This window comes from Acanthisitta chloris, unplaced genomic scaffold, assembly GCF_000695815.1.
Source record: "Acanthisitta chloris isolate BGI_N310 unplaced genomic scaffold, ASM69581v1 scaffold6855, whole genome shotgun sequence".
In the NCBI taxonomy this organism is placed as follows: Eukaryota; Metazoa; Chordata; class Aves; order Passeriformes; family Acanthisittidae; genus Acanthisitta; species Acanthisitta chloris.
The window spans coordinates 45,992-58,186 of record NW_008675313.1 but is presented as its reverse complement, the minus strand read 5'-3'; the positions used below and the strand labels follow the sequence as shown (position 1 = coordinate 58,186).

The window sequence follows — 12,195 nt, the reverse complement described above, 5'->3', positions numbered from 1 at the left end:
TGTGATATAGGGACCTCCCATGATGCTACAAAAATTCTTTACAAGCTCACTTTTAGTACAGGGAATAGAGCTATGAAGAAAATATTATTATTCTTTTTATCTATTGGAGTTTTGAGACTTATGAGATCACCACTGTACTTAAATATGAAATAGAGACCCTCCCCAAATATTCTAGAGATGGTGAACACCTATCTGCCAACAGAAAATACTGAATTAATTCCTTCTTTCGCTTCACTTATGTGAAGTTTCTGGTTTATCTAATGATTTGTCTTTATCTCAAGTTTTCTTGCTTTTGCTGTTCTGATTCTTTCCACCATCCAACTGGGGAAGAGTGAACTACCAGGTGTGTGGTGCTTAGCTGCCCACTAGGGTTAAAACATTTCACTATGGTATTCTGGAGAACAAAAGAATTAAAAAAATGTGGATTTGACCAGACAGAATGATTTAAATTAAGCCTTTTAATTATTTTGTTCACTAGTATAAACATTGTCTCAACTAGCTCGTGAAAGATAAAGGAACTTTTCTATCCCACATCATCTTCTCTGGGACATTAGCTATTATGAGATACTTTCCACTGAATACTATTTCAAATAACCACAGTTCAATAGTTCAAGCTTCATCAAAGGATGTTTATATTCATTTCCCATAAACCTGTAGAAATTAGCAGAACTGTCTCAATAAAACAATGAAAGAGAAAAATAAATTGTGGATAAATCTGTGAATAATCTTAAGGAGTCTTAGGAATGTTTGAAGATGAGGGAAAAGTATGTAATTGAAGTAGTACTTTAAATTCTGGTTGGGGAGTTTTTCTTTGGATTCAGTTCGTTTTAGCTGCAGCAAGATTATTTTAATTAAAAGACTTTTCTCCTAACTAAATGAAGTGTCTAATATGCCCAGTCAATTCCTGCCAATATGATTGCTCTACACACAAGGAAAGATAGTAATAAATTAGAAGAAGCTTATTCAAGGACAATTGGTCTACTGTGCAAAACCTGAGGAACTGCTGATATGGATTGTTTCAGTGTCATGTTACTTACATGCACTGTTGTAGTTACAATGGTTTTTATCCACTTTCAGAGAAGAGAAAAATGAAAAGGAAATAAGGAACTAACTGTAGAAGGAAACTGAAAGCACAAAAATCATTGCATCTATTCAACAAAAAATAACTCTATTTTATAATCCTTTATTATTCTCCTTTGAGTATTTAAACCAAACACAGGGATATCTTTCTGAGTAAACTACCCAAAATGTATTTTACATATAAACAGAATAAAAAATGTAGTTTAGAATTGCCTTTGTGTGTATATGTTAAGTGTCTACAAGATTTTGTTAAAGAGCATGGAACCAAAATGAAATGGGTTTATTACTTTTTAAATCAAAGTTCTGCTTTTCACAGCTGAGAGTGTTACAACATGTCATATTTTGTGTTCTCTGAGAAGAGTCTATTCCAAACATGATTTAAATGTTAATGCAAAAGCTACAGCTGTAGTGTTTATAATTTATAAACACAATTAGGAACAATTAGATGTGAAACTACAATAGTTTTTCTGGTTGCAGAAGCTATTTTATTCAGAGTCAAGTAAACATGCCAAAATTGCTACTGCATTGTCCTTTCCTCTCTCCCTTCTCAAACACATAAATTAAACAATAAACAGGTATAAATGGAAATTTCTGTGGAAGGAGACTGAAGTAGAAAATTAGTATTTTTTTTAAAAAAGTTTTACAAAAAAATCTATTGCACTATAAAGAACCTCTTACAATGAGATCCCACAATAGAAAGGATCTTGACCTTACAGCAAGATGTCCCTGAATGATGAACTCACTTCCACTTGAATCCAGTCATAACTTGGTGTTTAGTAATGTTTAATTGTATTAGTTGCACACATTTTTTTGTCATTTATTTTAGACTGTCAAACTTGTTTCACGATCATATTGTTCACTAGAGACCTTAAATTATCTCAAATGCCTTGAAGTATTGTAGTATAACTTTACTTTTATGCAAAAATCCATAATTTTAAGTGTCACACAAATAAAATATCCCTAAAGTTCAGATTGAAAAAATAAAATCCTAAAGCTGATAAGGCAGAAGTGAAAAGACAGGTTGATAGTTACAACTTTGTGATATTATTCTATGATTTCATTTTCAATGGTAGTAGATTTAAAGTCTGGTTTGTCTGTGTATTATTATAACTTCTTTAGATTAATGTAATTTTCATTCTTTAGGTAATAAATATGAAGTTTCTATATTTCAATTTGTTGTTTTAAAATTCTGTTAATATTTTCTGCCATTTAATTATACATTGATATACATATGGCTAATATCTGTTTTTTTTAATGTTACCTAAAACTGGAGTGAATCACATTCAATGCTTCTATTTCAGTTCTCTCTCTAGCCAAAGATTAGTGAAGAATTTTACAATCCAGCTACAATGAACTTCTATTTAAGGGTATGGCTGGAGGAAAAATTAGAAATTGTTTTCCTTACCAGTTAAAAAACATGTGGTTTTTAAAAACTATTTTTCTAGGTCTCTTCTGTATCTCATTGAAAGAGAAATACTCCTGAAGAAAGTGTATCAACAACTAACAAAAGTCTCACACAAGTGTCTTAATTCCACTCTGCAAAATTTATTCACTGATGATACACAGAGCCTTGAAGATTTGTTTGCTAGGTCTCATATTCCTTTAGTCAAGTAAAGTGAATCAATTAAGCCCACACCAAATTAAATGCCATAAATCATTGGTGCTCCACCAAAGGATTAAAATAGGAGGTGGATTCAGCTCTCAGAAAGTAACTAAAGTTATCTGAGCAAATATAGGCTGATACAAACTAAAAACCTTCCTGGACTCCATTGCTTTCAATAATTAGATGTCTAGGAACTATGAGAACACCTAGCTCACATGCAGAAGTTTTATATATATAGAAAGACAGTCTCTTAAACTGAAGCTGAAGCTTACTCTAGGTCTATTCTTACTGCAGCCCTAACTGGAAGATTCAAAAGTAACCTGTAAATTCCATTTAGGTTTTGCAGACACCACAGCAGAGGCCAGAAAATGCAGAGAGGTGTGATGACTCCTCTAAACACGTCTCTATTAATTATTTTATTTTAAAATACCACATTCTTATACTTGAATAGTTAAAAGGAAATGAGACTACAAACTTCTACATGATTTGTAAATGCCTTACCTGTGAAATCACGAGGGCACAAACACTGGAACAAAGGCTGTTCTCTCATCTGGCTCATGTCGACACAAGTTGCTCCATCAGAACAACTATTTGGGTAAATTAAACATGCATTTTCAGCAAATTGGCAAAATTCTCCTGTCCATCCAGGTGCACAGAGGCACTACATGTAACAGACAAGCAAACAAACACAGAGGAAACACAAAATGAAAATGCAAAGTCAAAGTAGAATGTTTTTGGGGTCTTGTATTTTACTAGCAAGTAAAAGTACAGTAGAATGCAGAGTGTTACATCCAGCTGAGGCTATTCTTCATGCCTGTATTTGCAGATGATAAAACAGTTGAGAGAGGCAGAACTCATCTACCTTGTCTGTAGAAAATATGTGGGAAAAGAGGACTCATGAGTTGGAGGAAACAGGAAGATAATTACTGGCTGTAAGGGATGGAATTGCCTGCAGGAACAGAAGAACTGAGTGTGCAAAAAGGGATTTTAAAGACCTGAAGACAAGGCAGAAATCAGGCAGGGCTGCTAACACAACCTGCAAGACAAATTTGCTGGTCAACCAGTAATGAGAAAAAGTTGTATGAGGTTTCTGTTACACATTCTGACCCTATCTGTTAAGCAAAATAAAAATCAAAATTATTTCTTCAGAGGAAAGGGAAGATTCAAAGCTTATATTAGCTTCTCAATAGAGTCCTACGAAACCTATACATTACAAGTGCACTGATCAAATATCATTAATAGTAGCTTGCCTTGAATCCAATTACAAGGGCAATAAAACAATGTAGTCAACAGTACCATAAAAGTATTTTAGAACACTGTGATAGTGTAGCCAGGCAAAATGCATAAGCATTTTACATGAGTATGTGTACAATGTGTACCACTGAAGGGAGAGAGATGTGTTGCAGTGACTCATACAACAAGAAAGTGGCCAAAGATCAAGATTAGCAAAAGGCATAGAAAATAGGCATGACACAGTGACTGTCAGGACACAAAAAGCCCCAGCATAAGCAATACAGGAGGAGACCATCCTTTTTTTGAGACTAGGGTGGGGGATGACAAGCTCAATTCAGTAATGACTTCTCTCATCAAATTGCTCACAAAACAGATTACCTCAACCTCAGGAGCTAAGAGCCACCAGGGACCATAGCTATCAGCACTAGCATCAGCTCCATAGTATTGTGTGAGCACAGATAATTTAGAATCTAAGTGTTACAGAATAACAGTATGTAGGTGTACTGAGTGTGCTTAATAATATGTAAAAACTAGTAGGATTAAGCATGCTGTTTATGAAGTAATTTATTCAAGCTTGTTTTAAAGTTTAAAGCTGGCCTGACATATCAATCTCCTAAACATTTCCACTACAATGATCTCTGATTCCCTAACTGGTATACACGTTTAGTAAAAATTAACAGTATTTAGGTGGTCAGGTGAAGTCTGGAAGAGAATTGCAGTGATGGGAATCCCACGGTGCAAATCTCTGTATTGAACTATTGAAACAGCAGCTAACTAAATGGACTGTCATCTCCTGAGTGATCTAGGTATAAGAAGAGCATGATAGGCAACACAATTCATATGACTTACCCTCCCAGGGCTTGGAAGAACACAATGTTCTCCAGCAGCTATATATTCTTTAGTCCCTGTTTTCAAAATTCTTATCCCTGCATCGCTCTCTTGTGACAATACCCAGACACAACTCTGCCATTTCCTGATTTCATTCCCCTTAATCTCCAGAAACACCTTCCACTGCCTGTGTATTCTCCATGTCCTTGATGTTATGTTTGATTAAATGTGACACTACTATAAAAAGTATGAAGATCTTCCCCATGCAGATCCCTTCCAACCCAAACCAGTCTATGATGTGCTTAAAGTATTAAGGCCCAGGGCAGAAAAACAACATAGCTTGAATTAATTAATTAATTTTGATAGAGATTATATTCTTTCATTTCTCAGGTGGACATAGGTGATAAAACAGACACTAAAATTCTATCCAGGTATATTGCATATAGGAAGGGGGAAGATGGAGTTGACTCTTGTGTAGTTTGAGCAGGAGCCACCTCTCTTTTCATATGACTTCATAAAATAATGAAATTTTATTAATATTTAATTATAACTTAGGGGAAATTAAGAATGAACATTTTTTAGCTTTTGGCAGCAGAGGAAGAAAGGGCAGATACTGAAGGATGGAAAACAATCAGCAAGAAGCTTTAGCTCATACTAGAAACTTACTCTACAGTATTGGAAACAGCAGCTGAAGACACCCCAAAATGTATACAGCACATGAAGGATGTGTGTCTGATCTCACTGGCATTAATAAACAGGTTAAAAAAGTATTAGAAGTTCTGTACTTCAGAAATACACAGTGCTGAGTTGGCTGACTGAATTTTATGTAATCTTTCCACAGACATTCTCCTTATCTCAAAGGGACAGCTCCTTATTAGATAGAGAAGTCAGTAAAGAAGAGATTCAGGGAATTCCTGTGTCCTTGAAAAGTGGTCAGAAGTTGAGCACAGGCTTGATTTTAACTTCTCAGAAATTTAATTTAAAAATTAAATAGAAAATTCTTATTGGTTATATATGGTTTGGTTTATTGTCTATTTATATTTAATTCTATGCTACCCTAGTATATCAATTAAGATACATTGTATAAAGATATATCATAGTATTACATGATCAGAGTTTTAATTAAATATGCTTCATTTAAGTCTTCAAAAGCAGAATATTTAGTTTTTTACATTAAGATTTCTACTGTTTATTAACTTCTGTACAGCTCAGAGATAATTGACAGCACATATAAAATATACCTAGGGCGCTTTGATGCTGTTTATTTCAATAAAACAAGAATAGCAGAAAAAGGAAGATTTAATAAAGTTCAAATTAAACCCTGAAGAAGCTAAATCCGTGTAGGACATTTTAAAACTTACGTGAACTCTTCTGTAGAATTACTGCTACTGTGTGAAAGAAAATTGACTAATTAACTTGTGTAAAACTAGCCCCTAATGGAAGTATCTGACTATGAACTACTGCTGTTTTGAACAGTCAGCTGGAAGGACAAACACAGGAGAGACATCAGTAGAATTAATGATAGTGACAAAGTGGCTTCACAGAGATGAGGCTATAATGCTCACATAGTCCATGGGGAGGCACAGGAGGAGAGACTGTAGCTTTTTTTTAAAAGGAAAATGACAATAATCGGGTTTCTATGTTGTACATAAGTATAAAAGTTGCTTCTGAGAGCAGTAGATTTTGCTGTGCCAATTTTCATTGCTTCAAGCATTGCTAGTAGAGCTGTTATAAATATTCATAACAATTTCATCGCTCCAACCAACTGCTTTAATATATAGTATGCCAAATATATTAAATGTTTGTTTCCTTATGGCTTTTTTATACTCAGAAAACAAACAGTGATTGATACAGTGAAGAGGGTTTTAAAAGAGCCCTAGTGGCTTTTTTTTTTTAAAGAATGGAATTTGTTAAACAAGTTGATGTTGACTCTCAGCTATACTTCCTTTATGTTCTTGCTATGTGATCTAGAATTTCTGTCTCCTCTCATGCAATACATACAAATGACCTCTCTAAGAAAAAATTGGAGGCCTCCTTAGGGCTATGAGATCTAAGCAGTATAACATAGCTCCATTTTGGAGATTATTGCTCATTCTGCATAGAGATGATTTACTTCTGGGTTATAAATTTAGACAGACTTCTAAGGATAAAGTATTATAAAAAAAAAATTCAGATTGACAGTGGGTCCTCAGGAAAGAGCTTGCAAGGGGGAGCAGGACCAGGGACTTTCCACAAAGGTTGTTCAACCTGGCACAGGGTTTACCACAGGCCTGTGGGGCTTGGCATTGGTCACCACTCTTCTGAACAGAAGCAGATTGATTCCCAGCCTGACAGCTGGCTGATGGGTCTGGTTCCACACCCACAAGGGCAAACCTCATCTGGTAGGGATGAAGCTTGGAGCTCTGTCTGCCTGATTGCAATTTCTGCACAAGTTCTGTTGAAGGTGAGCCATACAGCTTGACATGGGGAAAAACAGCAGAAATAGAGCTTTACTCCTCTCTCCTTCTTCCCTCATCCTCCCAGAAGGAACTTAGTAGCTTTGGTGAAGACCTTTTTTTCTGTTGCTATGAAGTCTCCTCTGCTTTGCCAGAGAACAGAGTAATCTTTGGGCAGAACATATTTGCTGTTCTTTTTTTACTAAATCTACAACAGTGGGATCCATGGTATTACTGATTATTCATTTATATTCACAATTTACTTTATCAACCATATATCCTCTTGGTGTACACATTGTTGAAGTAGCTCAAATTCACCATAAAACTCCAAATATAAAAGATTTGATATATACATATGAGGAAAAAGAATCAAAAGAGTACAACATGAACAGCCACAGAGCCATCTGCAGGGCAAGGGTTTGGATACCAATCTCTTCTATTATCTTAATTTTTCTATCTTGTAACAGTGGCTCATATTATTTGATAAACAGTATTCAATGCATGTCTGCATAGGAAAGCAAAAATTGGGTGTCAAGGGAACAATTTTATGAAGGGAATGCATATGGGTACCTGTTCTCATTAATCAGTGCTCCCCAGGCAAATTACCTGTAGAAATTAAAATCATTGCTTCTTTTTACTTAGCTTCACTCACACTTAACAGCACAATCTACTTCCACTGCACTGTATGAACACTAGCCAGAAATTGGCAGCAATTCCTACTGCTCTTTTGGAAGGCACCAGGACATCCATTGACAATGATTCCAACATAAAATTTCACATTCAAGTGTCAGTACAGCATCTCAAAGAAATTTTAAATATCTGCTTTGAATGGCCAACAGTAGGTGTAATGGTAAAACCCAGAATGATAACACAGATTGTTGTCTTTTTCTCTAATGCTGCTCTAGTGTGTATTTGCTTGCCAACACAGCTCTGCAATTCAGGCAATATGCATCATTTGTTCAGACCTTGTCTCAAATGTAGTGCTGGCAAATGGAAATGGACCTTACAATGGCATTGCTTTCACTTCATCTTTCAGCTTCAGTTTTTGTGCCTATGTAACTCAATTCCTTTGTTAGCTGTAAGCTCATAGCCTTGCACAAACCAGTGGTTTGTTAGGATATTGCCTTATTGACAAAAATGGGCTTGGATGCATTATGCAGATCATATAAATTGAAAGATAGCTGCTCGTAGCATAGTAAGGAGCTGCTAGGCAAAATAAATAATTTTTTGAATGAGCATTTTTACACCCTGCAAGACATTTTTTATTTCATGTCCTTCCATAAGAAGTGTATGGCAGAGCAGAAGTAGGAGAGTGTGTAGGGCTGCACCTTCTCCCTCAAAAGGACTTCTATAGGTTGTCATAACTGGCCTGTGAAATCTGCACATTTTATGTAATTCAGTGGTTTTTTTCCTAGAAAGTAAAGACAGCTGGTATGTCAAAATCTTGAGTCTTCATACCCTCAACTTTCCCACTGTTGTGCTTTAGAAATTGTACTCCTTTTCAGGCTTCCATAATCCAATACATGACAGCTCTGTCCAATTTACACTAAATTAGTTCAATATATTTTTTCCAGTATCTTTATTTGGTTTGGTTTGGTCTTTTACTTTAATCCTAATTATTCAAGAAAAAAACCCAGGGGATCTTTTTGCCATGACCTAAGCTACTTGTTGTGGATAAATAGACAGTTAGATACTTGATCCACCCTTGGGACCTAGAGGGAATCTTTGCATCTCCAGGTGAGTTCTTGTTTGTATGTCCTCTTTATCTGCTTTTACTGCTCAGTATTGTGCCAGAGGCTTTGCTGGGGCTATTCTAAATCACTGGGAGAAGTCTACACAAATCACTACATTCCTCCAGCTGGTTAGTGTGTGGCAGCAGTATGATTAGCATGAAACAAACAGCTCTTTCTTCCCTGTCACTTCTCCTATGGGAATTGTTCCTCTTTTCCCTGTTGCCAGTAGAGATAACGATAACAGATACCTATAGCCATAAACAGTTTTAGACAATCAGATTAAAGACACTGAGGAAATACTATCAACTGCAAAAAAAAAGAACACTGACTTTTCATTTCTGAAATCAGTTTAAGAAATATAAAGGCTGTTGTGAGAACAGAAAAACCTGTTGAAACATGCATCTGTGGACAAATTTTTTTTATATTGTTAAAATACTATAGATGAATATTTTTATTGCATAAACTTCTGGTGAAAACTGCAATTGGTTCACACTTCAGTAATTGTATAAGTATTGTTTATGCTAAACCTGTTTTAATGTAATTTTTTTTTCTTGAAACAGTGGCTCCATCTTTCAATACTGAGTAGGTGGAGTTGTTTATGATAAAGTTGACAAATCAGTACAGCATTAACTATGGTATGAATATAAAAAAAGAAAGTTCTAGATGATATTTTTCTCATAACTTCAACAGGGATTATATAGATTTTAAAAAGTGATTCCAATATTGCAGCTGCAAAGCAGAAGAAATTCAATAGCAGAGTTCTTGCAATAATTGACAAATTAATAGAAAATAATAGGATTTTACATAGCAGTATCTTTTTGACAGAGGAAGACACATTATGTTCAAACATTGTGTTTGTCACCTGTTAAAATTATATGTCCTAATGATATCCAGATTTCTTAAACTGAGTCAAGGCTTCAATCATATCTTTCTGTGCTTTAGAAACAGCTAACAAAGTAAACATCATATATTTGACCTACAGAGCCCAAAGAAAGTGGAGGGGTTTTATGCTTTCACTATTCATGGCAACCCCAGGAAATATATTCCTTTTCCTAACCTTTAAAAATCATTGGAATGATTCTGCTTATAGACTGCTAGAAGCAATCCACAAAAAGGCCTTCAGCCTTCTGTGGGAATTATGAGGTTTGGATCCCACAGTAGTAGATCCTCATGAAATTTAATGTCTGGTGAAGTTATTCACTGGGACAGGACAGATGACCTGGCATTGATCTGATGGAGCACTGCTGATACACAGCATTATACCATATTATACTACCAAAAGTTTTTTGAAAATGCTCCTGGTATAATCAATAGTGCATAGAAGAAGCAGCTGCTCAGAACTGTACACAATGCTGTTATCTCTTCATTGCTAATGTGGCTTCAAAATTTTTTGCTACCAAGAGTTGAATATTTTAAATAAAACTGGTTTTTTTTGTTTTTCTTCTGATTCAAAATTTTTTGCTACCAAGAGTTGAACATTTTAAATACAACTGGTTTTATTTGTTTTTCTTCTGAGGAAAACTGATAGACGATGGACTGATTTAACATTGTGACTCTGTATGTAATTTTGAGAATTGGTTCTAAATGTTTCGGGTTTTTCATTTCGTTAACCTCATTGTTAACAGAGTTTTCCAAATTTGCAACATTGTTAAAATAATTTAGGTGTTATAATTGCTTATGATGATCCTCCACTGACAGTCACTACTGAGTAACTCAGACTATTTTTCCTATGCAGACAGCATTGTATTTGCCTCTCCTAATATTCATTTCTAAGTAGTGCATCCTACTGAAAAATACAGATCCTATTTGTTTATCATTAACTACACTATCATTTTCTGTTGTGATCTGCACATTTCAACAGTTTTCTATTTTCTACTATGTTAAAGTACTTCAAATATTAGTCCAAAAAAAAAATTACCATGAGGTCCATTAAAAACATAGGGGACAATTATCCCCAACTTATAATTATTTTTCTCTTTGATTATTCAATAATGTTTAGTTAGTTTAATATGGCATAAAAAAAAACTAAGGAAAAAATTTAAATTAGAACAGCAACTACATCACAGATATTCAAGCCTATAAGCCCAATAATGTAACAATGCTTTAATCAGCTTGTACTTTTCTAATTTTGGGGAAAAAAAATCCAAATTTTATCTTAGACAGAACTCTAAGAAATTTTATAAGCATCCTGCCAGTTGGCCATAATAGGCACATCTAGATACTCAAATTGTGGTGTCTTCTGCTTCATCAGGATAGGACTGGGAATGAGTGGTAGAAAAGGCAGAATATGAAACTATTTGGAAACAAAACAACTTTCCTGTATCGATACCCCTTAAATTGTAATCAAAATCTAGATTTTTTTCCTTAGACTTGAACTTGTCTTTCTTGAATCAATTGCTGCAGAAAATATTTCTCCAGCACTATCTGTCAGGTCACCTAATTAAATCTGGGAGACTGTGATGCAGTCAGCAGTGGTATGAATTTCATTCTTCGTGACACTTAAAAAGTCCACAGCATCATCTGACTTAGAATATGTACACAGAACAAGGTGCAGAACTACAGGCTAGTGACTTTGAACAAGTAATTGGAAGCTTCTTTTCTATTTGTTCTCATAAGTAAATAGGAGAAACAATCATTGGTCATTTGTATATAGCAGTTTTCAGATCAGGTAAGATTCAAGGAAATAAGCAAAGACAAAGAGTTGGGTGGAAAGCATTTGGGAAAAAATATCAACACCTCTTTAGTTTTTGTGACCATAAGAGAGGCAGTGATATTTGGACTGGAGGAATAATTACACACTAGGAATATTAAGAGAAACTGTCAGGGCATTGAATGCATCAATGGACTCTTATTGGCCTGATCAGTCTATAACTCTCTTTCTCTTCATGTTTCCTTGGTATCCACTTTCCCCCTCTCACAGGTTTAATTGTCAGTGTACAGAGTGAGCTCTGATGTGGCCCAGCACTATCACCTTGGCTCATACTACTGTGAAAATAGAGCTTGCCTCTGAGTGTCCACAATTTCATTCATTTACTCATAAGCTGCATTTAATCTTAGGCTTTTGAACTAGATCCTTTCCAGAGCTGATTTTTCGGTATACCTGGATCCAGCTTTGTATCTTGATGATTCTGAACTCTTAAACCACTATGCAGTTTGACCACAAACCTATTTCATCACTACCTACTTGTCTGACGACCATTGAATTTCTGACTGCATCTGTGGATCTGTGGGTGTTGAGGGATTGTGCTCTCTGTTGGTGAGGCCTCAATCCCTGCTGGCCTTG

General features: G+C 35.2%; 1 protein-coding gene across 1 annotated transcript in view; it reads right to left on the bottom strand.

Moving 5' to 3' along the window:
• EYS (eyes shut homolog (Drosophila)) overlaps window positions 1-12,195 on the bottom strand; it is a gene marked incomplete at its 3' end in the record, with an annotated part of 62,210 nt that overhangs the window by 13,641 nt on the left and 36,374 nt on the right. Inside the window, exon 6 of the mRNA XM_009075698.1 lies at window positions 3,185-3,344. Within this exon, the coding sequence (XP_009073946.1) occupies window positions 3,185-3,344 (160 nt within the window). The remainder of the gene's footprint in view (window positions 1-3,184; window positions 3,345-12,195) is intronic.